Source organism: Pipra filicauda, unplaced genomic scaffold, assembly GCF_003945595.2.
Source record: "Pipra filicauda isolate LSUMZ 115617 unplaced genomic scaffold, ASM394559v2 scaffold79_size2787110_pilon, whole genome shotgun sequence".
NCBI classification, from domain to species: Eukaryota; Metazoa; Chordata; class Aves; order Passeriformes; family Pipridae; genus Pipra; species Pipra filicauda.
In genome coordinates, this window is record NW_024104975.1 from 2,539,592 (window position 1) to 2,567,390 (window position 27,799).

Consider the following 27,799-nt stretch of genomic DNA (forward strand, 5'->3'; position numbering starts at 1 on the left):
TATAGTAGAAACCATATAGTAAAATGAAGTGCTGTAATTGGAACAGTAAACACAATCTGTATCACCCTATTGAAACTTCAGAACATTTTCTAGATGTATTTACAAAACCAGGAATGGTCTGGTAATTTTCATTGCTGATGGAAATTATGGGCTAGGAGAAGCAAATGAGACATGGTACCTTAGATGCCAAGACATACAAGTAAGAGTTGTAGTTAAAATACAGGTACTGGTTCCTTAACCTGAAGTTTATATCAAGAAGGTGGGAGATAATGTTTTGTGGTAGTAGTAATGCCATAAGAAGTATCCAGACAGGCATTGACACTATTCAGATGTAAACTGCTGGTTTTGGAGGTTTTGGAGCATCTTTAGAGAAAGGTTCCCTAAATTTTTCAGATGAACACCTGTTCTTTTATAAAGTCAAAATATTGCAATTTTAAAGATTTGAAATCTGAAAAGCCTCTAGGCAATGTATTAGAGGTCACTGAAAGATGAAGAAGAGTTGACATCCTTTTACATTGAATCAAAATCTGTTCTAAACAAAGTTTATCATGTTTATATATGATATTATACATTATATGAGGGATATTCCCTTCCTCCCTCCCCTGTCCCCAAAACCCCCAACAAAATAATACACCATTTACCATCTGATTAGAGTGAGATGGTAAATGAGGCTGTAGATATTCAAGAACAATTACTTAAAAGGATTTTAGAAAGTCATTACTTCAAAACATCTGAATGAAACTATAAAATATGAGGCAGACCACATTCCCCCAAAGTCTTTTTTCATGAATTCTTAAATGGTAGCTATTCAATCAAAGCTCATATAGATTTGAGACTTGCAAGGAACATCAAGGGCAAGAAGAAGAATTCCTATTGCTACATTAGTAATAAAAGGCTGAACAAGAAAAAAGTGGACCTCTTGCTCAATTAGATGGTTTATTTACTTAACATTGGCCACAGACAAAGCTGAGCAGCAGACTGATAAAAACCTGAGCGTTCTGGTTGGATCTCAAAGTTGGCCCAATTTTGAGCATGGACTAGAGGCCTCCTGAAGTCCCTTCTAAATCACATGGCTCTGATTCTAGGGAGTGAATTGGGAAATGGCAGAGAAATTCCCTGCATCAAATAGTCATGGACAGGATCACAGATTATGGGCCAGCCACCAAGAACAAACAAATGTGGGACAACCTTTTCTCAAGACTGCTGACACCAACGAGCAGTGCAGTGCAAGGGTGAGCTCTGGGTGGTGGGATCCTGAGGCAAGGGGCCATGGAGTGCCAACCCTTTGCACAACAAAGGGCATGGGGGCTTCTGGTGCCAGCCAGGGAACCTGGCACAGCAGAGACACAGCAAGACCTGAGGACCCCAGACAGTGAAGGTATAAAAGCTCAGGGATTTCTTTGTTTGGGGTCCCTCCTTGGAGCCACCCAGTTCAAGCTGTTATTTTGTTGTTAAGTTATTGACCAAGATTAAACTATTTGAAAGGTCTGGACATCTGACACACTGTTATGGGAAATCTGGGGTCCTGTCGGTAAGGAAACCCGGTCTGACTGCATGAGTGCAGGGTGTGTAGCTCCCAAGGGATCTCAAGCCCAGCTCCAGGTAGTGTGTGAATGACTACCAGAGTGGCTCTTGGACAGGGAAGTTTCTTTAACATAGACACCTTCAACGAGACAGATGTTGATATGAGGCAAATAGGTAGAGGCTGCTGGTTCTGCTTTTGTGGACTGTATCCATGCATATGTTTGCACACAAAGGCAGTGACACAATGGAGGTCCCTCTCACATCTCACAAATACTAATATTTTGGTGAAAGTTCACCTCTAGTCTAGAAATGCTCATGGTCTCCAATGAGATGAGTTACAAATCATGCTGGCAGCTGGAAACAAATTTTTAGCCAGGACCAGGAACTGAATATGTTAATTTTTTATGAGCAAAAAAAATCCCCGTAATTTGCAGACTGAAAAAAAGTTTTATAGCCTTATTTATCACATTGACTTCAATAAAGTTGTGGTCTTATCCATAAATGCCTAGAATGCCTTCCTATAGCTGGTTCAGGTTATTAAAAGGATTATTACCTGCAGTTCTAAAATGTAAGTGGTGAGGTAACAAAGGTGTAAGAATATTTTCATTTCACAAGTTTTTGTAAGACAGAATCTTGGAGAAGGAGACTGATTTTTAATAAAATAGCTAAAAAAATAATATCAGAGACAGAACTTACATTCTAGAGATGTTGGGGAGATTGGAAAAAGCGTCACTTGGAATTGTTCTTAGGTGAGTCTCCATAAACCTCCTAGAGGAATAAAAGTTTGTCAGTTAATATCCTTTGGGAAGTACAATTTAACATTAAAAAGTCCTACACAACTTCATGTCTGCTACAATACTTTTATTCTTATCTTTCCTTTTCCCATGTTGCCTTCTTTGCCTCATTTCTATTCCTATTCCATTATGTAGCTTGCTTTCTTTGGCACTCCCTCAATCTGAATTACAACCTTCTGCATCATCTCTCCTAGGAACTCAGCAGTCAGTGGTGATCCATTCAAATGGACCTCCCAAAACCCCAGAGTTTGACCAGCAAACATATTTGCACATTGAAGGCAACGAGACAAGAAACATTTTTTTGATCATTTCAGGCTCCACAAAGATATCCCATCCCTCATTCTGAGCAAGAAATTCAGGTATACCACCCAAAACTGAATTGGAGCAACTGCATACTACCTCCACAGAATTCTCCATTTTCTTTGTCATAAATGTGACGTTCTTCCTTCCTAAACTGCTGATGTGGGAGTGGCATGTACCTTACCCATCTGCAGGAGATTTCAGAAAAGCAGGCAATATTTAAGGGAGATACTTATCAACAGCCAAGTTCTTAACAGAATGAATCTCCAGCAGACTGACTACTCTAAAAAAACAAGGACAAAATGCTTTAGAAAATCAGCCTATGATACCTACTGAATTTACAGTTACTACCTGTCATGATTGGATTAGGTAATCTTTGGTTTTCCAGTACAGTTTGGGAATACACTTTCATAATTTCTAGTCAATGAATAGTATGAAGAACAATCAAGAACAAATTATAAACTTTTCCCATAGTGGCTGTTTAACAGCAGGTCAAGAGAAAGGAAATAAACAAATCAGAATTTTTCCCTAATTCTGTTTCCTGTTTCGTAATGTGAAGTATCTGATTACTATAACTATATTTGATTTAAAGAGACAAAAATATTATCATCTTAAGATTTATCAAGCTTCTGGAATTTTCATGTAAGAAATAAAATTATCTGTAGAAATTCTTAAAACTTTCATCTTGAATAAAAATATAAATTAAGAGAATGTACCTTCCTATAATCCCAAGGGAAGTCTCTACTTCCCAAGTATACCTTCCCTACTTCATATGCTCATTACAAGAATGAGTAAGGAGAATGTAAAGACTTCTACTTTTCTAACAGTAGGCTGATGTTTCTTCTGACCTCAATACACCTGGCTCAAACCAAGCCCCTGATCAGGGGAATGTCAATTGTCAGTTGTTTATTTCCCTGCACTCATAGCACTGTGACATCCATACCAGTGCTCTCCCATCCTTCTCCCTCCTCCATTTCATACTATTGCTTCCTTCTATTATCACAGTCCTAGACAAAAAAATTGTAGAAAACAGCTGCTTAATCCAGCCTGCTGATCTTACTGTTCTGTTTCAAAATCTGTCTGTATTTCCAGGCCTTTGAGGAAGCTGACAGTGATGACTGTGGGAGTTCTGGTTTTAGGCATATTTTAACAAGTCCTAAAGTAGAACAGTGACAATGAAGACCTTGACAGGCTGGAGAAATGGGCCAATCGAAACCTTACACAGTTCAGCAAGTAGAAAGTGTAAAGTCCTCCACCTGGGGAGGATCAACCCCAGGACCCTGTACGTGCTGGAGGCCAACCGTCTGGAAAGCAGCTTTGATGAAAAGAACCTGGGGTCCTGGTGGACACCAAGTTAAACATCAGCCAGCAATGTGCCCTTGCTGCAAATAAGTCTAATGGTATCCTGGGTGCCTTAGGAGGAAAAGGTAGTTCTAAGGCTTCCACCTGAGACTTTTCGAACTAAAAACCCAAGAAAAATATAGTTTAAGTCATTTCTGATTATCCAAACTCACTTTTAACCTCTCTTATCCTTTCTGGTCCTCTGTTCACCTACAAAATGCTGACTCACACATAATTAATCCCCATTCGCAACTATTACAGATGCTAGTACTTAACCTATCACTTACAAATCATTCAATTTTCTAGAAAAGGAAGAATTTAAGCACCCTCCTAAGTCTCTTCTTGACCTCCTGCTCTTATGTCAGACATTCATACCACTCCATGAATGAATGGAGTCAGGCCCATCATTCATGAACTACATTAAATGAGCTCACATTAACCTTTTATTAACATACTTGAAATTTATACTTCCTATCAGAAAAGCCTGGAAATTCTGGATAATATTTATTAATCAATTATATCAAATTATTTGTATTATGAAATGATAAAGAAACATACCCTTCAAGGTTATATTTTGATTGAATAGCTGGTAAATTTAATATATGAGCTGAAAGTGGGAGTATCGTATTTCTTCCTATCTATCTGCTATGGTTTAAAGATATTTTCTGCATTCTGCAAATATAACAAAAAAATATGGGTTACAGGATGTGTTTATGAACACACTTAAAAAGAATAAAGAGAGACAATAAAGTAGAGGCAGGAGAAGAGAAGAAATAGCCGGTTATATGACAAAAACTTAGTTGTGGGGGGAAGCAGTATCAGAGATTGTCAGCAAACCCAAAAGGCTCCAAGTTCATGTAACACACCTACTACATAAACAACCATTAAACAGTAGCACGTAGCACATATTGACATATTGGTGTTTATTAAAGTTGTCATTCCCCCACTACATACTGTCTTAACAGATCGCTGAATTCAAAGTGTCAGTGATTACACAGACCATAAAAGAAATTCTACATGCTAATTTCATTTTTTCTGAGAAAATTATAGCAAACAATGACCTTCCAGATTTTATAGAGGAGAAATAACCATGACAGCTAAGCTAATGGCTAGGCAAACAGATATTGACACATTAGTTTCTAGGTTTTTATATTCAAATATATCCAACACTACTAAACAAACAAAAATATTTTTTTAAAATTATTCCCAAATAAATGTGTTTTCGTCTTTCAGTGATACAAAAATAGCTATAAAAAGGCATTTTACATAGTGAAATGCATCCTGAGCTTACCAGAAGATGATTACCACCTAGTGTCCAATGCTAGTATTACCAATGTGGTAGGAATGAAAGACTTACATAGCAAAGTAACTCTGAAAGTAAGGAATCACTTCTGAATATGCTAGAATACTAAATGGCTTCTTTCCTACAATTAACCAGAAGTCTAACAGAATAACATAAAATATACATCAAAACTGGCCCAGCTCTAAGAAATTAAAGAAATGCTAGATCTTTACAAAATGAAAGTGTGCGGGTCAGTGTTTGGTATAATTCTGTACTGAAAGTGAGTTCTTAGTGCTTATGTATCCTCTTCCTGCAAACTGAGGTACATATGGACACTGTCAGACTGTCAGGGCTAATTTAGAGCAAAACAGAAGTTTGCTAATTTATAGCAAACAGAAAATACCAAACAAGAATTTTGGAGCTTATCCTTGCTCAGTTTGTGATCACTCACTGCTTCTGACTGGATTTGAGTTAGAAAAAAAAAGACTTTACAGGAAGCAATGACCATACTGAATGTTACTTTCCATTTACCAGCAAAACAGTAGGCTGCTCATGTTGTGGCCTGCCCAGTGGATGAGGGAAAGGCTGTGGATATAGTCTATCTGGACTTCAGTAAAGCCTTCCACACTGTCTCTTACAGCATTATCCTGGAAAAGCTGGCAGCCCATGGCTTTAACAGGTACGTTCTTCACTGGGTTAAAACCTAATTGGATGGCTAGGCCCAGGGAGTGGTGGTGAGCTCCCAGGGAGGGAATGGAGTTACCTCCACTTGGTAGCTGGTCACTAGTGGGGTTCCCCAATGGTCAGTATTGGGGCTTGCCCTCTTTAGCATCTTTAGTGATGGTGTAGACCAGGGGATGGCATACACCATCAATCAGCTTGCAGATGACACTAAGTTGAGTGGGAGTGTTGATCTGCTGGAGAGTCAGAAGGCTCTGTAGACGGATCTGGACAGGCTGGATTGATAGACCAAGGCCAGTTGTCCAAGGTTCAACAAGATGAAGTGCTGAGTCCTGCACTTGGGACACAACAACCCCAGGCAGTGCTACAGGCTTGGGGCAGAGTGTCTGGAAAGTGGCCCAGTGGAAAAGGACCTGGGGCTGCTGGTCAACAGCAGCTGAACATGAGCCAGCAGTGTGCCCAGGTAGTAAAGGCAGCCAATGACAGCCTGGCTTGTATCAGAAATAGTGTGGCCAGCAGGACTAGGGAAGGGATCATCCCTCTGTACTCAGCACTGGTGAGGCTGCACCTCAAATCCTGTGTCAAGCTCTGGGCCTCTCACTACAAGAAACACATCTGAGGTGCTGGAGCATGTCCAGACTGGGCCAATGAACCTGGTGAAGGGTCTGGAGCACAAGTCTTATGAGGAGCAGTTGAGGGAGCTGGGGTTGTTATCCTCGAGAAAAGGAGGCTCAGGGGAGACCTTATTGCTCTCTACAACTACCCAAAAGGAGCTTGTTGAAAGGTTTTCCCAGGTAACAAGCGATAGGACAAGTAAGTAGCCTAATGATAGGTACAAATTGCGCCAGGACAGATTTAGACTGGATATCAGGAAAAATGTCTTCAGGGAAAGAGAAGTGGTCAGGCTTTGGAAGAGACTGCTCAGAGAAGTGGTTGAGTCATCAGCTCTGGAGGGATTTAACAGACGTGTAGATGTAGCATTTAAGGACATGGTTTAGTGGTGGACTTGGCAATGTTAGGTTTACAGTTGGACTTGATAATCGTAAAGATATTTGCCATCCTAAATGATACTATGATTCTATGATTTTATCATTTACAGTGCCTGAAACTGATAGTGTGTCTCCACTGTAGGCATTATGTCCTAAAAGGTCTCCTCATTGAACATAAGACCTTGGAGATAAGTAAAAGACCTGTAGACAATGGTGATTAAGGGACATAGTTCAGTAGACTTGGCAGTACTAGGTTTAGGGTTGTACTCAAACTTAAAGGTCTTTTCCAATCTAAATGATTCTATGATTCCATAATGCTATGATTCTCAATAAGACACAGCTAGCCTCACATATACGCAAGTTCTTTGAAGGAATAAGAAACAAGTGATGATTGATTTTTGAACTCATATTTTCGAAACAAATCAGAAAGGACCTCAGGAAAGATTTGAGACAAATTGGCTGTTGGACATAATAAAAAAAGCTGTTTTATGAATTGACAGCAGGTTCAAGCAAGGACAAAAAAAAGGAGGTAGTGAACTCTGAATTTTCAGCATATAGGGAATTAATTAATGGATATTTACTTAGAACTACGACACTGAACAGTGTTGGCTCGCTTTTCAGGCTCTTCCTATTTTCATTTAGTATGGGTGTTGTACTAAGCTGCACATAGATATGTTGTGATCTTGATGAGTCAGCTGCCATCAATACATGCCATTTTTATATCCTGCTATTTTTCCTCAATAGACTCTCACCAGCTATTATCGAGTTAGCTGAAAAGACAAAAATATTTCTGTTCCCTTTGAGTGAGTCTAATTGCCCTTAGAGAGAGCAGGAACTACGCAGATTCACTGTAGGGAGACTAAAACCTATTGTTTACTGGTTTAGTTTCATAAAGAATGATAATGCAACTTTTTGCCCACATCTTTTAGAAACTGGCCTCATAAGATTTCAGTAAGATGTAAACTTAATTACATTGTAAAAAAATATTTGGGTGGGGAATGGCTTCTGATCTACTGCCATTTAATTGTAGCAAAAAGAGCATGCTTGCTTTCTGACAACTGTTTAAGTAAAACTGTCTGTAAATAGTCACATGATAAATATGTTATAAAAAATGCTAAGTGCTCATTTAGGAATTTCATTTGTTTTGCCTTCTTAATAAGTTGTAGAGGCATAGATTTTAAGGCTAAGAGGGCACATGGGAACATCCAGTCTGATATTCTGGATAATAAAAAGCATAACTTTTCCCAGTAGGTACAGTACTGCTTCTCCTTTTTGATGTTTTTGGGGGTAGGAAGGTCATATATTGTTGGTTTAAAAAGAATATTAAAAAGAATCCCATACAACAATTAATCATTTGTTCAAGTGCTCAATCATTCTTGCTTTTTGTCTGTGTTTGTCGCTACTGGTGTGCAGTACAAAGTTGGGAAGTGTATTTAGGCATCGATTTTACACACTTTGAATTGGCACTCTGGAGTGAATTGTCGTTCTCTGCATTGACTCCAAGAAACTCAGGCTTCAGATTTTGATCCTTTGAACTGCATTAAAGAAAAGTGCCAGAATTATCCTTGAGTAAATGGCTGGGATAAATCCTTTCTCTCCCAAGATGAAATCTGTTCAACTGTAGCTTTATGCCACTAGATTTTGTGCAGTCTTTACCTATTAAATGAAAGAGCCTCACATTCTCATAGTTAACATGATTGAATTGCTCCTTTTTTGTTTTGATAAGTTGAACAGCTATGATCACAGAATCACAGAATGGGTGAGGTTGGAAAGGACCATAGTGGGTCGTCTGGTTCAACCCCCCTGCTCAAGCAGGGTTGTCCAAGAGCACATTGCACAGAACTGCATCCTGTAAGGTATATTTTTTCAATACTTTATTTAAACCTGTGATTCCTTTTGAACTAACTCCAGCATTTCTACTTCTTAAACTGTGAGCAGTAGAATTAAACCACCTATATTCTTTATTAAACATTTTTTGGCATAGAGCTCCAGGCAGTTATCCACTGAGCATAACCAATACGTCATTTTCAAAGTCTTTGGTTTTGAGAATAGTGTCTGCCTAACCTGTAGGAAAAAAATTGTAGTTTACTGTTCTTACAAACACTGTTTTCCCTGCCTGTTTATTTCAATGCACATTGGGTGCTTTACTTGGTTTACTAAATGTTCCGGCTTTGTCTATCAGTGACTTGTCCTCTTCATTATTTACAATTTTCACAGAATTTATTCTCTGGGATGTAATTCAGCACCTTTGTCAGTCTCCTCATCAGAAAGTCTGCTTTCCTTCTTTTGTTGAATCTTGCAATATTTCTTGTTCATGTAGGGATCACAGGCAATTTATACCCCTCACCTTTCTTCTCTCTCAGACTGTTGCAGTGCAAATAATTCCTCAGCTGAAAGATTTTTCTTATCAACTTGATAAAAATAAGATGATGTTAATATTTAAGAACCAACTCTGGACTTAACATCAGAGTCTAAATCTGAATGTTTCTTTTAAAGCAGAACCTTTTAGCAAAAAGTTCTAATAATCACTGAAGAACAAAGTTTGCTGAAACTTTCAAATCTTCCTATCTTTGGAGTACTTTTTTTGTCTCTCAAAGGTAATTATTGCCTTCACTGCAAAACCAGAACATTGGTATAATGACATTGCCAATGAAAGGCATGTAAGAGTTGATCACAGTACAGCATTTTCCTTTTTTTTTTTCTCCACAGATTTTCTCATTTCTTGGTCTACCTTCTTCTTGTAATGGAATTATTTTAGAAGTAGCCTATGACAACTTGAAGCCAGGGACAAATATCATCAAAAAATACCTCAAAAGGAAATGCTTTTAAGAGCAGAGGAATGGCTGTACTTGATGAGACAAAGGTGCACCTAGTCCACTATCTTGTTTCTGGTAGTCCATTGGCAGATGCTGAGAGAAGAGTATAAGAAAAGGAGAAGTAAATATTATACTTCCCACTAATATTCTCCTAACCTTTCACAGTAAGGGTGTTAAGGAGCTAGATGTTCTTGTTCCTATGCAGAAAAAACTATTTTCATATTGTTTCTTAGAACTGTCTTGTTTATGAAAACTTTCAGCAATGGAGTCTTCTCAAGTAGTCTTTTCTGCTTCACTCTCTTCCTGATGCTTTTCTTTGGATTGTTTCCAATTAATCCCCAATTTTCCTGAGAAGTGCTGTTTCAAAATGCACCAATATCAGTGCTGATTAGGTACTACAAGTAGATTTGGTGTTCCTAGATATAAAATGACATATGTGGGGAGGTCAGGAAGAGATTTTTTTTTTCCTAAAAAAACCCAAACCATTTCTAGCTGTTGTAGAATGGAATTAGCAAAAATCCCACCACTCAGTTTAACAGATTTAATTGAGGTATAGAAGTGAAGTGAGTTTTCATCTATATAAGAAACAATTATTACATTAGGGTGCAGCAGTGACATTAAAAACATGCAAATAGCTGTGTTGATTGACATGAAGGACCCATTTTGTCAAGTCTTCTTCCTCTTCTTCTTTTTTTTTTTTTAGCATTAACAAAGACAGGCCAAATTTTTACCTACAGATAGACTGAAAGGGTAAATATAGGCCAGGCACATGTAATACTCCCTTAATACTTTCCCAGCTTCACACCTTTTTCTGTTGAAGGAATTTTCTGAGTCTGTTCATTAATGTATTTTTTGCCTATTTCTAATTCTCAGTGGATCTCTCTTTCAGTTGCACACCCAATTTTGCCTTGAGATTTTATCAGCTTCTTGCATGTCTTTTTGGGAATTCCAAAGACCTACTTCCTGTTGCAGGAAGAAACACTTCCCTTTCAGTTTTGGTGAGTTGTTTGGGGTTTTCTGTTTGGTTTTTGGGTTGGTTGTTTGGTTGCTTTGGTTTGATGATTTTTTTTGGTTTTTTTGTTAACTTTCCAAACTTGTCTACCTTCATATATATGACATTTTGTTCTTGAAGCAGGAGTAAAAAGTCAATCCCATTTTCTCCCCACCCTTCCTGATGTGTAGACCTCTATTATCCCTCCGTTCAGCAATTCTCCAGCCAGAGTGAAAGGTCACAGGCTACCCAGTATCTTCTGTGGAAACCATTCCACACTTTTGGTCATCCTTCCTGCTTTCTCTGTATTTCTTCAATTTCTAAATAAATATCCTACTCCAAGTGATAATATCAGTGCTCTACAAGGTATTCAAGGTACAGGCAAACCCTTATTTGTACAGTGGCAAAAGTATGTTATCTGTTCCTTTCCCAGTATTTTCTAATATTTGATTAAGTTGTTTTGAGGGTTTTTTTGATGTTGTTTTTTGGGGTTCGGTTTGGGTTTTTTTGGTTAGTTGATTGATTTGGAGGGGTTTTTTGGCTTTTGGTTAGTTAGTTGGTTTTTTTTTTTTTTTTGTTTGGTCTTGGTTTGGTATGGTTTGGTTTGGGGGTTTTTTGTAGGTTCTTTTTTACTCTTCCTGAGCATTGAATCCATGTTTTACAGAACTAATGCCAAGATCTAACATAATGCCAAGATCTCCTCCTGATGAGCTCAGAACTTGTCATTTTTAATATATGTATCTTTGTATGGTTTTCCCACTGGGTATCATTTCCTCTGTTATCATCAAATTTCGTTTACCGTTTCATTTGCCACCCACTCAGTCCTGTAAGAGCCCTTTGAAATTCTTCACAGTCAGCTCTTAGCACTACTGCCTTAATAACTTAGAACGAGTGAACTTTGTTACCTTAGGCTACCACTGGATTTTTGGCATTGGCCTGGAACCTTTTAAAAGAAGTTACGTGTTGAATGTCCATTTGAATATCAGATGCACTTCTCATACTTACATAGGTAAGTATGAGAAGTGCATCTTGCACTTCAAAGCATTACAACTTGCTTTGTAACCCCAAGTTACAAAGCAAGTAACCCCAAGTCAACTCTAGATCATTCCTTACATTCCTCAAATAGAAAAAATATCAAGCCAATTACATTAATTATTTCATTCATTGTCTCTATTTCTATCATTTGTGAACCAAAACCCTGTAACTGTAGGCACTGTGTGAGGACAGGACACAGACAGTTCTTGCCTCCAAACGTAATGTAGGACTGCATATATAGACAAACATGAGCATCTGTAAGGCAGTAGAAAGCTGTATATTTACATGTATAATATACACACGTATATTTCTGGAATAGGGTTGTTTTCCCTAAGGCAGAGCTCTGCTCTAATTCATCAATGAAAGTTATTTAAGCAAACTGAATGTGAAACCAGATTTACTGTTTCTGTGTTTTTTTCAGTATAAATTCAAGCAGGTTTGAAGTAACTTCCTGTGTTCCTTCTTTATGTACTTTTAATGTACAAAAAAATAGGTCTTAGAGGTCTTTCTGCATTTTATAGTATCTCTAACTGTTCATAAAGGCATCTGAGGTTTTTAAAGCCTATTTCTTTGTCACATATGATCTCAGACTTTCTTTGTCTCACAAAACCAGTTGTTGCTTTTTTTGTTCAAGTGGAATAGCAGGAAATTTCTTAATTTACATTTGAAATGTAAAGAAAATTGTTAACTAAAGCATACTGTTCTATAATCCCTGCTCAGCTAGTCAGGTTCCAAGCAAATTCCCTCCTTATTCTCAATTAAACATAAAAAATTTTTTTTTAAAGGGATATGGTTCAAAGTGGTCTGTAGTGTAAATAGGATCTACTGAAACATTTCCACAGTCTGGGAGAGTGGTTTCTGTACTGCAACATCTGTTTAATCCATATGCCTGACTCATTCAAAAATCAAGAAAATTAACAAAAAAATTGGAAAAAAAAGTAATAATATGCAAATGGCAAGAAAGAAAGGTTAAGTAGAAAAAGAAGATATCATTTTGGTGGAAAGGGTGAAGATTCTTCTCTTGTGGATCTATGGTAACAATTTTTCTTCCTGACAGCCAGAAAAAAAGATAATGCTGTTGCTCAGAGTTGGGATTTTGCAATCAGGATAGATACACATTTTCAGAATTGTATCACAAGGAAACCTTTTATTCTGGGCTACACAAATTTCAAAACTGACATCAGGACTGTCTCAGGCTCAGCTGAATGCGTGTGGGTCACGGTCAGGCATGACAGAACACTGTAGTGGAGATAGCTTCTGAAGAAGTCAGCTAATTTTTTCCTTTGTAACCGAATTTACCCACCAAAAGGAACAGAATTATTTTTCTCATAGCTATGTCAATATATAGGCTTTTAACATTTGCTCACTCTCTTGTGACAGAGATTTCCCCTTTTCCCAACTTGCATCAGTCCTTGTGGACTCCCTCTTATAGGAGAGGAATTTTACCTCTCAGAGAGATTCTGCAGGAAAATGATATTTCATAAATTCCTAGTTCATACTACCATTTGTGGAAACTCTCTAATTTATTGGGTAAGGAGAAAACTGCATTGTTTTACCATGGAGTCTTTTAAACTCTTTTGGTGGGCATTTCCTTTCTGACTAATTCATCTGAGTTCAAAGCACCTTACTTTGTTAGTTACTGGGAGACAAGTGTGTGTACTAAATTTTGGGAGTGTCCTGGAGCACAGAAACTCAAAAATTATCTTACTGGCTCACAAAGCAAGCTCCAAATCACCCAAGATCATGTCCTGAACATTGACCAAAAAAAGTTAGCCAGGGCACAGGTATAAATAATCTTATATGAACGGATCACATTAGGAGAGCAAAAAGTCTGCTGGAGCTGAAACTAGCAATGTATGTGTAGGGTAACAAGAGGGACTTCTGTAAGTGTGCATGGTCAGCAAAAGGAAAACAGGGAAACTGGGGGCCCACTGCTCAAGGGCACAAGGGACTTACTGACAAAGGACACGGAAAAGGCCTCAATGCCTTCTTGGTGTAGTTTAACCCCAGCTGGCAACTAAGACTCACACAGCTGCTCAGTCACTCCCTCCACAGTGGGATCAGGGAGAGAAACAGAAGAGTAAAAGTGAAAAAACTTGTGGGTTGAAATAAAGATGGTCTAATAGGTAAAGCAAAAACCACACATTATCAAAGCAAAATCAGGAATTAATTCAATGCTTTCCATTAGCAGGCAAGTGTTCAGCCATACCCAGGAAAGTAGGGCTCCATCAACTGTGACTTGGGAAGACAAATGCTTTCATTCTGAAAGTACCTCCTTCTCCCCCCAGCTTAATATGCTGAGCATGACATCACATGGTATGGGATATCCCTCTGGACAGTTGGGGTCAGCTGTGCTGGCTGTGTCCCTTCCCAGCTCCTCATGCACTCTCAGCCTGGTGGGGTGGTGTGAGAAGCAGAAAACGTCTTTGCTCTCTAAGCACTGCCCAGCAATAACTAATACATCCCCCCCTGAATTACCAACTGTTTCCAGCACAAATCCAAAACATACCGCCATATTAGGTACTATGAAGAAAATTATCTCAGTCAAAACCAGCACACTTTTGCACCTTTTTTTTAATCTGCTCCCAGGCCTCCCAAGTCCCTCACTGGCAGCACAGCCTGAGGAAACAGAGCATTACCTGAAGCAGAAGACAGACTAAAGCAGCAGTGAAGTGTACTAGGCATACAGCAATCTGTGGGACCTGATAGGCTGCACCTGAGGGCAATGAGGAGCTAGTTTGATGCCATTTTGAGGCCACTCTATCATCTTTGAAGGACCATCGTGTTCAAGGGAGATTATGTCTGAAGAACACAAGCATCATGCATGTCTTCCAGTGAGGTAGAATGGAGGATGTGGGGAAACACATGCTAGTGGCCGCTATGTAGTTGGTTTTTGTATGTAATTAATTGTGTACCTTTGAATGTCCTTTTGCAGGTACTACGTACACAATCAGTGGAAAGATAAATTTCTTTATTTTCATCTATATTTCTATCTTAATAGTTACTAACATTCAGTTTTATTTTTTGACCTCTGCTGAGCAGCTGATAGCAATTACAGGCACTTAGTGGTTCTCTGATTAGACACAACGTAGCAAGCAATTACAGCCTGTTCTTGCTCTCTTTCCCTGTAGGAAGTGAACCTCTTCAGACTGCTCTTTTCTAAAATTTCATGGTCCCCTTTGAACTCTCTTTGCAGCCATTTATAGATTCTTAGCTCAATATTTCAGAAACACGGGTCTTCTCTATTGTATTTTATTGTAGGCCATCATAAAAGTTTAAAGTTCAGGTTAAAATTGTAACAATATCAGTTTTAGATCAAAATCTTAGTTCAAAAGTCATTAAATAGGTATGTCTGTGATCACAATAGAAGGAAATATATGAAGCTGTAATGTTTGAATATGGCAATTAAGTGAAGTCCCAGGCAACTGGAAAAAGGGAAATATTGTATGTATTGTTTAAAAGGGTATAAAGGAGGACCCTGGGAATTACTGACCTGTCAGCCTCACCTCTGTGCCTGGGGAGATCCTCCCAGAAGCTCTGCTAAGGTACATGGAGGACAGGGAGGTGATCTGAGACAGCCAGCATGGCCTCACCAAGGTCTTGCCTGACCAATCCAGTGGTGGAGTGACTGTGTCAGTGCACAAGGGAAGGGTTACAGATGTCATTTATCTGGGCTTCTGTAAAGCCTTGGACACGGTCCCTCAAAGCATCCTTCTCTCTAAATTGGACAGAGATGGATTCCATGGGTGGATAAGGATTTGGTTGGATGGTTGCATCCAGAGACTAGTGGTCAATGGCTCACAGTCCCGATGGACATCAGTGACTAGTGGTGTCCCTCAGGGGTCCGTATTATATCCAGTACTGACTAATATCTTCATCAATGAGATGAACAGTTGGATCAAGTGCACCTTCAGCAAGTTTGCAGATGACACCAAGCTTGACACACCTGAAGGACAGGATGCCATACAGAGAGACATGGACAAGCTCAAAAAGTGGGCCCATGGGAATCTCATGAGGTTTGACAAGACCAAGTGCAAGGTGCTGCACCTGGGTCAGGGCAACTCCCAGTATTAATCCAGGCTGTAGGAGGAACAGATCAGGAGCAGCCCTGCTGAGAAGTGCTCATGGATGAAAAGCTGGACCATGAAGGAGGGACACAAAGATGATCAGAGGACTGGAGCACTTCTCTGTGGGAAAAGGTTGAGAAAGCTGGACTTGTTCAGCCTGCAGAAGAGAAGGCTCCAGGCAGACCCTATTGCAGCCTTTCAGTACTTAAAGAGGATTTATAAAAAAGATGGGGACAAACCTTTTAGCAGGGCCTGTTGCAATAGGATGAGGAGCTAGGATTTTAAACTAAAACATGGTAGATTCACACTTGATATAAGGAAAACATTTTTACAATGAGCATGGTGAAACATGGGCACAAGTTGCCCATAGAGGTAGTAAGTATCCTATTCCTGGAAACATTCAAAGTCAGACTGCATGCTATGCTGACCAACCTGATCTAGTTAAAGATGTCCCTGCTCATTGCAGAGGTGGTTGGACTAGATGACCTTTAAAGGTTCCTTCCAACCCAAACTATTCTATGATTCTATGCTAAGTTACAGTATTAGGTTTCATTTCAATTACCTTTACTGGCTCTTCAACATCTATATTTAAGTATCTCCTCATCTGTGAGAAAAAAATAGGTCAAACTTTTTGTGTTATGTGACTCAATCTGTCTTCATAAAGACTGCCATTTAAAATGCCGGTTTCTTTACATCCAGGCAGATCACACTCATAGACTTGAGATCAAAAGAGAACTAGTCTTACTTTGGCAAGTGTCAGCAGCTCATTATCTATGTTGAAGTTTAAATTGCAACAAATCTACTATAGGTGCTATGATTGCTTCTACTTGAGCCCATAGCATCGTATTTTGCAAAATCCTGAGTATCATTGTTTCACATTGAATTGGGTAAGGTATCAGGGCACTGGCTGGATTGAACAATTTTGAACAGAATAAAAGCTGTTGACATAAAATGGCCTCTTTGCAGATGGGTCACTTCTCATTGAAGTGAGTAAAGCAAGCTACATTTTCTACTCTCTAAATTTTGGCTACCACTTAGAAGACACCTGAGGGTGGTTAACAAGCTGCTACGCTATTAGTAGCTTCACAACATAAATTGTTAGGTTTTTTGAGACTCTTTAATGTGTATCCTGTGAACATAAGGATATGTAAGGGCTGAGTCCAGCAGAACACAAAAGCACGTTTGAAATTGATTTTTTTAAAAACTGAGACTGTACCTCATTTTTCTCATTCCTGTTTTAGCAGATCAGCATCTAAACTGCATGTGGGAAGGTTCAATCACAGTTTGTGATGAAGGCAGATCATTTAGACTTTTTAAAAACACTTCCTGAGACGGTCCAGTTTTCAAAATACAATCGCCTTTTCTTAGACTGTTTTGAGGTTCTGTAAACTCAAGTTATGGAAAATATCAATTGATTTTGCAAATATATAAACAGTCTGTATGAGTCATATTCGTGTAAGGTTGCCCTCTTAACTGATACTAACAGAAAACACAGTATTATTAGCTTTTTGCAATACACTCTGTAAACTATTGTTTAGTCGTTACAGAGGGTTTTTTGTAAAATTTAAGCTTTTTCTTTTGTTTTACAAGTATATCAATATGCTCTGTTCCTCAGTTCAAGAGAAGGCTGTTGTGTGCTTCTGAAGTGTAACAGGTTGGAAATTCAATGTCTAAAGAAAACAATGTAATGAAAACTGACTGCTGTAGCAATTCAAGATTCAGTGGAGTGTAACACTTACAGAATCAGTCTGTTAAACTACTGTTGAAATCATCTCCAAAACCAGAGTTTAACCCTTGTGTAAAACATTTTTTTGCTATCAAGTTGATCAAAACTCATCATCTTCACAGACAAGTAAAAAATGAAAATGAGTTTCTACTGCCATATCACCAGTGTCTCTTGTAAAAATGTGGATATTCTTATTGAGATTAACCTCTACATAGCATCTACAAAAAAACTATTTGCAGTACTTCTGCTTTTCTGTTGAGCAAGCTATATGTGTAGTTAAAGCATGCTGAAGAAATGCTCATTCTACTAGGAATGGGAATGGCTTTTTCGTTTGTGCTTGTACAGTTCCCAGCATTTGATGCGTTTCTGCCTCATGACACAGGAAATTTCAGTGTTCCAAATGCTACTGATACAATGTTACTGATACAATGACTGATAAGGAATGAAAAAAATACTCTATTATTTTGATTTTCAGTAGTTTCTCTGGTCCCCTACTACCCCTCATTCCTGTTCTTCATCTGCTCACTTCTTTGAGTTGGGGTGTGTGTACAGTAAAGCAGTGCACAGTTTGTAAGTAACTTCAAGAACCCTTAGAACAGTTTTTTTAAACTTACCATTGTGATGATGAACAAATTCTTTCACTTTAACATTTCACTTTAACTGAGAGGATAATATATACCAATTTTTTAGACAGTGTATTGGACCTAATGTATGTCAACACGTAGGACTTTTGTATGTCAACAGCAGGATTATAGAAGTAATATTATGTTTTTCCAAGTGAAATGTGTAGGTAAATATAATAACACATATTGGATTTGGTAAGAAAACGTAGGTTTTTGTAAAATGCAGTATTTAGGAAACATTTTATGTTGCAGCATATACATAGAATTATTTAAATCCCTACCTGAAAGACAATTGATAAAATGATTTCATGGATTTGGTAAGTATAATGGTGTTTGGAAAACAAAAAAAAATTAATGATTTTAAGAAAGCTCAAACCTGATTTTTTCTTTAGAAACTGTTAAATACTTCTATAAATGAAAACAACTCAGTATTGGTTGGAAAATGAACTAATTGCAACTAAAACATTATTTCATAAAATGTAGCCATTTTATATTACTTCCAGAATATATAGAATATATGATCCTTTTCATCCAGGCAGCTTTCCAGCCACTCTTCCTCTGGCCTGTAGCTCTGCATGGGCTTGTCATCAGCCGTGTTGAGATCCTTCCGCAGAGCCTACATACCCTTTAGCAGATCAACACTCCCATCCAGCTTGCTGTCATCTGTGAACTTGCTGAGAGCGCATTCAATCCCCTCATCCAGATCATCAATAAAGACATTAAACAGGATGGGCCCCAACACTGAGTCCTGGGGAACACTACTTGTGACCAGCTGCCAGCTGGATGTAACTTCATTCACCATCACTCTCTGGGCCCAGCCACCCAATCATTTGAGCATCACTGATGCAGCAAACAGTACACCTCATCCAATCAGATGGATTCCTTCCTATTTTTCAGAGTCTTCCAAAGAAGAGAGACCTACAAGCATTTAGTTCCCAAGGTATTTTCTAAAGCACTTTTAAAAAAGAATTATACTATACCTGTGACCTTCCATTCTTTTGTCACCATGGTTGATTTAAATGGTAAGTTACACATTACAGTAGGCAATGCAGCAATTTTTTGCCTTTGGAACTCTTACACAAGTATTATCTGGCTCAGGCTACTTGAACCTATTCAAGTTTTCAGTTTGTTTCAAACAAACTTCATACTGATGCTTTAATTTGGTCAAAGTTTTTCAGGCTTACCATTTGATGTGTTTTAAAGGTTATACTGAGTTTTCATGATATTACAAGTTTCTCTTCAAAATATTTTTTTACTGTATTACTTCAAGTTTCCCAAAATTTCCATTTTTGGGCATGACTTCCATTTTCTGAAGGATGCTCTATTAGCTTCCTTCAGTTTTCTAACCATGTCAGTGTTTTTCCTGTTCTTTTAGACTCTCAGTACTTCATCATTAAAATAGGGATAATAATTATATGCTTATGTTTCAAGGTTGTTTATGAAGATGTATTTATGAGGGTCTACACTTAATTCTGAAGTAATGAAGTCTAAAAAAAGATAATAATTAGAATTACCTGAAGTCAGAATATCTCTATTGCTACTTCTAAATATCACATTGTAAATATGTAAAAGATATTACAAAGTTTCAATATGTCCTTTATCAAAAGCTAACAACAACAGGTGGAACTAAACATGCCAGCTGTTTCACTACATCTTGTTATGCTGGTATCCACATGCTCACCCCTACCAGCATAGTAAACATGACATATGTCAGCCTGAAGGCTGAGCTCAAAAATCAGTATCCTATGGCAAATATCCTGGAGCAGATGCAGAACTGTAAATTATACCTAATGTAAAGAGTATATTCTTAAAGACTGTATTGGTTTTGTATCTATTTATATGCCAGTTCCACTGTCCCCTCCAAATTCCCTCTTTTTCAATTTCAATCAAATTTGATTAAGTTGATGTGAAAAGAGCACCTGGGTACAGGATAGAAACCTTACTAGCATCCCTTCCGAAAAGCAAAGGGACAGGGAAAGGGAAAGGGAAAAGAGCAGAAGTTATTTTAGTAAGTGAATGCAGGAGATGTAGTGCAAAATGAACAAGAAGCAAAATTTCATTAGTTTTATTGCCAAAAGAAAAGTAATTAAAAACGACTAATAATAGGCTCATAAAATGAAAAGCATTGGGAACTGCATTGAGATGAATTTGGGATAGTGATACCATCTGAATATGTCATCATAATGATGCCAAAAAGGGTATTACAATAATTCAAGCATTATGATGATTGTAGCTTTGGACAGATGTTCAGTGAGGTTTTGGTGATCCGTAAGTGTAAGTAATTTTTCACAGTCATTAACCCTCCCTTCCTAGTGGATCTGCTTGAACTGAAAGACCAGGATCTCCCCTGGCATATTCCATCAAACACAGAAGAGGTTAGAGCACCAATTGCTGCCCTGCTCCAGCACTTTGCTTGTGAAAGAGAAAAGCACTGTCAGCCAAGGGGTTGGGACAGAGATCTCAGTACCATTGCATGTAGTGGCCCTGCCACAGCATGAAGGAGTGCTGGAGTCAAGGATAGGCAAAGGCAGAAGCAAAGGAGGACCTTGCAGGGGTAAAATAGCAACAGACGAAGTCAAGGTGTCAGCTGTGCAGAGAGAGGTATAAAATATACTACAGATGCAACAAAATTATTGATATATAATTTCATATTTTTTTAGTACTGTATTTCAATACCACTTAGAACTGCTTTCCTGCCATAGTATAGCATCAGTATATTATATAGGGATTACATAACCCTTAACTTCAGGCAACAAGATAAGGATTACCTATGATACACAAAACCTTTTTCTTTCTACTTATTTTGTTTATTCCCCAGGAAAGGAACTAAAAAAAAAAACAACAAACTTGTATTGAAAAAAGGACATCTCCAAGATCAATATCTGTGCATTCAGGCATTCTGGATAATCACCTGCATTAACTATATTTGGATAAATACATCACAGTTTAAAACAAGCACACTTTCCTGGCTTAAGTTCATGTCACTTTTCCACTAAAAGAGTTGGAAATAAACATTTATTGGAATTTCTTATAAGCATGGCTTGTTAAAATAAAGGCTTAGCCCATTCTCTTAAAGTATGGTAAAGAAATGAGAACAGTCCCAACTGTTCATCAGAATGAAATTTTAATTGGAGTTTCAAGATCCTGTGGACTGAAAAGAGCTCATCATCTCCAAAAGCTGGCACAGTGTTCTTAGTCTCACCAGCCTCTTAGTTCTACAACCCTACAAAACTGAATAGCCACACAAGAAAGTTTTAAAATTGGCAGTCTTGAGGTTCACACATTACCACCACCAAGCAAAATTACTTTGCCTAATGTAACAAAGTTGCTGGATTTGGGGAAAATTGTAGAGTTTCAACATACAGTGTGCAGATATGTACAGCTACATGCTTCACCTCAAAGAAGCGTTCATTTGTTCTAAGGTTAGCAGAAACTTACTTCTGAATCTTTTGTCTTTAATTCAGAACTGTTGCCACTTGTAAGGCAGAAGGATGCAAAGCATGACAGAATCAGGGGCACATGCTTTACAATCTCTTAGGAAAACTCTGTGTGTTATCTGCCACGTGCAAGTAATCCTGTCTGAAGCACCCGAAAGCACTCTCAATAACAGACACATATAAGTAACTGTTATGACTCCCATTTAACCTATGGAGTGAAAGAAAGATTAGGTCATTTGCTGAGGGACTACAGAATCAGATATAGTCCCCTGGACTTCAGCAATTCAAGTAATAATACAGAAGGAAAATATACACATTTTATCCAGAGAGAAAACTGCAAACTGAAGTAAAAAAAATGTTGTGGAATATTTTTGTTTGTTTTTTTGTTTGGTTTGTTTTTGTTGCTGTTTGTTTGTTTGGGTTGTGGTTGGTTGGTTGGTTGTTCATTCGGGGGGGCGGGGGGGTTGTGTGTGCAAAGAGCTCTGTTTTCCTTATTTCCTCAAATAATTTTCCCATTTATTTTCAAATAAAAGACTATACAGCGCATGTTCTACCTTTTCAACCATACACTATAAAATCACAATTGTCATTACCCGGAATGTTTTCTTGTCTACAGGAGGGAGTACCTGTGTTGAGAAGTTTGCAATGGTCACTGTAGTTGGTACAGATGATTAAATTCCACCCAATATAAACAGAAAAATATTTCTCAGTTGTTTTTCTTAATTATTTTCCCATGGAAATAAGATCGTCATTGATTGTTTTTATCTTTTAAAAACAGTGGTTTATGATCTTAAAGCTCTCATTACTACAGGTGTTTAAAACACTAGAACTCCAGTGGCCGAAGTGCTTATTTGTGAAGCTGTATGTAGAGAGGTACTTCTCAGCCATCATACCAGCATTTTTTCAAGGAAAGTATCCAATTTCGTTATGTGATCTCATTGTTTCTATTAACTATTTTAAATGCCCGTACAAAGGCATATTTCTCCTATAAACTGAAACTGCTTAATTTTCTAACTTGTCATGGTAGATTTCAAAGAACATACTACTTGGTACATACGGTAATGTTACAGCAATTTCAACTTAAATAAGGTGCGTATATAAAAGTATAATAACCAAATGAAAACCTGTATAGTTTAAAACCTTATTAACTGAAATACTGCAGTCTAGTCATCCAAAAAATTAAAGGCATATAAAAATAATGGAAATAACATAAATAATTTTTTCTGTCTTTTCAGGTTAGTGATCAATTTGCTAAACCTTTACTTTCAGGTGTTAAAGAATCTTGAGAAGTTCAAATTACTTAATGGTTCACATTTTCAAATAAAGTCCTCAGAATCATTATCAAGACATAAACCAATCAACCCATTATTGTTTTATCTTGCAACTAAATCAACTGAGTTTGAGTTTGTTTACTTTATCAGAAAGTAATCTATATATACAGTTGAACCTTCCCTTGGAGACTAGAAACAGTTTTTACTTCATGAGGCAAAGTAAAATCCAGGAGTGATTCATAGTTTTAGCTGACTGGTGCCATTTCAGTTTCCCTACAGTATTTATCTGACAGATACGAAACAAGCTGCCCATCTGGACTGGCAGCAGGAACCTAGACAAAATTTTTTACTGTGCCTGTAATGGTATCACTTAGGCTTAGGTACTTGAATTATTTTATGACTTTGGCAAGCTCCAAATTTTCTGCTTTATCCCACACTCCACACTTTTGTTTATCTGAAGTACTTCATCTCCCAGACGGTGTATTATGATTCTCAATTCCCATGGATTCTTTTTTTTTTTCTGGCTTTGACAAAGAAGCTGAAAATACATAGAAGAATTTGTGGAACTCTTTGTGAGGTGGCATATCCAATTCCTATTATTTTTTTAATTACAAAACTGTGCTTGATCTACCCTTCCTTCACCTCACCTTCTAGGCACTTCCCACACAGAATCCAGCCTTCCACTCAGTTTGCCTATAAAAAGCCCAGTTACTAATTTTCCCACATTTTACACAGAACTCCTATGACCCAGTGGACAGTCATCTCTTCACAGCTCTATAAGGTTGAGTTTCCTACCTCCTCCTGTCACACACAGAGTCCGCATACTGCCGCTCCCGCTATGCTGTAGTGCTCAAGTAAATTGCGGCACTTTCCCGCTCACAAGTTCCTCATCTCGCAGGGCATTAGCTCAGAGCTTCTCCTGCCGGCAAAGTAAGAATACTCAAAACCGGGTAGTGCCTCCCCTAAACCATCCCAAGGTACTCACAGGGTCTGGGTGTTCTCCGGAAGGCTGGGAATAAAGTGGATGTCCCTGCAAGTGATTTTGTAGTCCTCCCAGTCAGAACACTCGCAGAAGGCTGAAGGGCACCTCTCTGTGCCCTGGCTGCACAGCACCAGCACCAGCAGCAACTGGAAGGCTATCGGGAGGCACAGCATCTTCCGCCGCCCGCTCCCGCTCTGCCCCTCGCTTCTCCGAGGGGACGAGGAGACCCCAGAGCTGCAGGGGCAGACAACGCTGCCCCGCCGCGAAAAGCCGCTGGTGAAAGGCGGCACCTTCGCAGGACAACGCCGCCTCCTCCCTAAACGGGTCAGGAGAGGTTTCAGGGAACTCTTCGCGCCCTCGCCATGAGGCAGGCTCCCTTTCCTCCCCCCGGCCCCGCGCCCACTCCGCCGGCCATCCGTCCCTGCCGCTGCTGCCCCACACCGGCCTGAGCCCCCCCTTCCTCTGCACCCCTCCCTCGGGGCCCGTGCCCCGGCAGTGCCCGTGCCCCCGCTCTCACCGGGGCCGCGCCGCCCGGACCCGCCGCTCCCCGCGCTCTGCCCGCCGCCGGCGAGTCCAGCGCAGCCCCAAACGCCGGGGCCACCTGCTGCGAGCGGCCGGGACTGCGGGGGGCGAGCGGGCGCTGCCCTGCCCTGCCCAGCACAGCCCTGCCGAGGCGACACGGGCCCCCGCTCCGCGCCGGCAGAGGGACAAGCCCGCAGAGCCATTCTCAAAGGCAGCGAAGCGACGCCTGGCCCCGAACGCCTCTCCCGGCATCTTTGCAGAAGGGAGGAGGGAAGGGGCTGAGTAAGAGCCATGCTAAGTCACCTGTGAAAGCAGTGAAGTTACGACAGATCTTTACACCGAGCAAAAATTCACTGTCTGCAAGTTAGACACGCAGTAAATGTAAAGCAGTAAAAAAAGCACTGAAAATTCGGAAGAGTGATTTTGAAATTCACATGACAGATCAAAATGAAAAGGAGAGACTAGCATTTTCCACATGATCAGAAAAGATAAAATCCTTTCACCAAAGGAAAAAAAGAAAAACAAATAAATCTAACCCTGAGAGAAGGTGGAATTATTGTCACCTGAAGTAGGTGCACAACAAGAAAAATGTCAGCATAAATGTTTGTAGCCTTGGGAGAAGGAAACTTGAAAATGTAACCTATGCATAGTAAAAAATTAGACCACAATCTTCTTGGATAAATACTTCTTCTCCAGCTAGATTAGAGTTATTCAAACGTTTTGAGTACAACAGATCAGATATTATTTTGATATAAGTCTTTAATTTCAGTTCATCAGTATGTGTTTCCTAGATGTAATTAATCCCCTCAACACACCTTTTTAGGGTGAGAAACTGATATTATGCCCACAAAGAAATACAATATAAATCCTGGTCATATGGGCATATGTTAGCACTTAGATCTTGCGTAAGTGAGGAATCCATCAGATATATTTATCCTGTTTCGGATCGGGTATCCAATGAGGGGACAACACAGTGCAGACAACTTCAATCTGCATTGCATGGAATTCCTTTGGGAATGCTGGCTGCCTTATGCCCTGCTCAGTCATGTCGTTCTGGCACACTGCCCATATCTGTAACTCACCTGCAGCCTTAAGAGCCACCACCCACCACCATTTTTTGGTGTCCCTATCACCTTGACTAAATAACAGTGAAGCCATAGGCAGACCACTGAATTTCAAGGCAAATGAACAAGAGAGCTACACACTCCACTGAGGCATAGATGAGAGAAAAGATGTGACTCTGTCTTGCCAAGTCAGATATGGAGCTCTGTAACTGTTCCCTACTTTGGTCAGTGCTAAGGGAGACTCTGGTACAGTGTAAGACAGACCAAGCTGCTGGAAGCTGCAATGTGTTCAGTGTTGCCATGTTTCAGCAGTGGGATCATATTCTTTCCCAGCCAAGGGCTAATGGCAAATTTCATGAAGAAGAAAGCCACAAAGCAGTACAGGTTCTGAGTGTGGAAGCACACCTACTTCTGGGCTGCAATTCCATCCTGTCCTGTCCCATCCCATCCTGCCCTCTGTGGAAACGAGACACACCATATCCTGTTTGGCACAGTAACTTGAAGACAGCAAGGGCAACATTACCACAGTTGCTAAAAGCCACAAAACAACCTACTCAGTAGTCTACCCCCTCATTGTTGACCAATACACCCAGGTTAATATTACCTGGCATTTTTTAAGTATGGCCTGTCTTCTTGTTTTGGGGACCATAGACAAGATACACATTCTTACTGATCTCTGAGGGCAAGTCACAAGAACAGGGTTGTGGTGCAAACTCAGGGTTCCTTACTGTGTGGTCCATTCAATCCCACTGATCCTTCCCAGACCTGGAAACAACACCTCAATGCCCACCCATGCTGCAGGGAGGCTTTTGCCAGGATCTGCAGAACTTGCCTTCTTTTTTTTCCCTCTCTTCCAGTTTAATCTCTCTCTTCTCACAATCAATCTTGATGACCTAGTATGACTAGGAGCACAACAGAGGAGTCTTTACTTTTCATGACATGACCTAGTTTGCAGGAAGAGAGTAGGGATGTGTATCCCCTCCCTAATGACAGTACCGCTGGGGTGATTTGTTGTGATGTCGTGTGTACTCTCTTCAAATCCCTCTCTCCCTCACTTTTATTTCAGCTTCAGTGTAACTTTTTTATGTATCACTGTATATGGACTAAGCAAATGAAAAATAGTTTTATTGGTGGGTAGATAAGTAATCCCAAGATCTGAGTAATTTCAGTAGGTTTTCACAAACCAAATAATAATAATTCATAATAATTCATTCTTGTGCTACTTACCTTTACTAAGGGGGTATCCTGCATTAGCTACTTGATCATAACTGTGTTTCAGACTCTTAAACTAGAGGAAGGGTAATTTGTTTCATTACTCTTTCACTGGGAGAAAGTATTTTGAATTACCTTTTATTTATTAGGAAAAAGAGCATGCACATAGATATTAGCATAAGAAGCTTTGGCATGGCAACTGCTCTCGGGCAGTGGCGATAGTCCAGAAAAGTGTTAACGGAAGTGCAGCTATTTTTAAGGGATCAAAAAGGGAAACTACAAAGGATTGCATACCAAAGAAGCGGCAAGGCTGATGGAAGGTGTTCTGAGCAGATTCTAAAATAAATAAGGACTGCTTAATATATGGTTTCTGGGCTTGGATCATAAAATGAGAGAAGCAAGGGACTCCTCTCGTTCAAGGCCCAATAGCCTTGAAGGAAACAGGTCAGAACTTCAGCCTGGGAAGAGCTCCAGGTCTGGATGCACCTCCTCCTGGGTTCCATGACTTGGCTTGCACATTCTGAGCCAGGAACATGAATGGAGTTTGAGGACAAAAAAGGACTGTTGCTAACCACCATGGGCACTGGCTTTGCTCTGAAAAGTTATAAGCAAGATGATGTTTACATTGTAGATTCTAGCATGTTTAAGCAATTTTCTGGCTAGAAGTCTGCAATCACACTTCAGTTGTTTCCCTCTATCAGGGCTCTGCCCTGGCCAACCTGCCCACCCCAGCAGTATGCACCCCCTGTGACAGCTCTGGGGCTTTGGGTCTACTCAGGCCTGGGCACCCAAACCTGACCTGAGCTATTTAAAAGCTGAACCCATTCCAGCCTCTTTCCTGCAGCCCTGTCTTGCTGCCTGGTTTTCCTGTGAATACTGTGGATCTGTGTGGAAGGCAGCATTGTCTCTGGTCTTCTCTCCAGTCCTGTCTTATTGATAGACCTTAGACCTGCATTGGAGTCTTGTCTCCAGGTGTCTCTTGCTCTTCCTGTCTGGACCCTGGACCTGTTTTCATTCCTTGCCTTGCTGTGACTGTCAATATCACTGGCCCAGTTCTGCTAAGATGCTGCAGGACTGTGTCCTGTTGCTGTGGCCATGCTTGGTTCCCAGCCTGCAGTCCCCTCCTAGAGCAGCCTGTCAGG

The 27,799-nt window shown here is 39.6% G+C and overlaps 1 protein-coding gene across 2 annotated transcripts in view; it reads right to left on the reverse strand.

Moving 5' to 3' along the window:
- The window catches only part of TSHR (thyroid stimulating hormone receptor), a 70,305-nt gene extending 46,125 nt beyond the window's left edge, over window positions 1–24,180 (reverse strand). Inside the window, exons 1-2 of one of the 2 annotated variants that reach the window (XM_039390025.1) lie at window positions 23,863–24,180; window positions 2,221–2,292 (exon numbers count right to left, since the gene is read on the reverse strand). In XM_039390025.1, the coding sequence (XP_039245959.1) occupies window positions 2,221–2,292; window positions 23,863–24,032 (242 nt within the window). In that variant the 5' untranslated portion in view covers window positions 24,033–24,180. Of the gene's footprint in view, window positions 1–2,220; window positions 2,293–23,672 lie in introns of both variants that reach the window. The other variant, XM_039390026.1, reaches the window with a different exon arrangement.
- Between the last annotated feature and the right edge of the window lie 3,619 nt (window positions 24,181–27,799).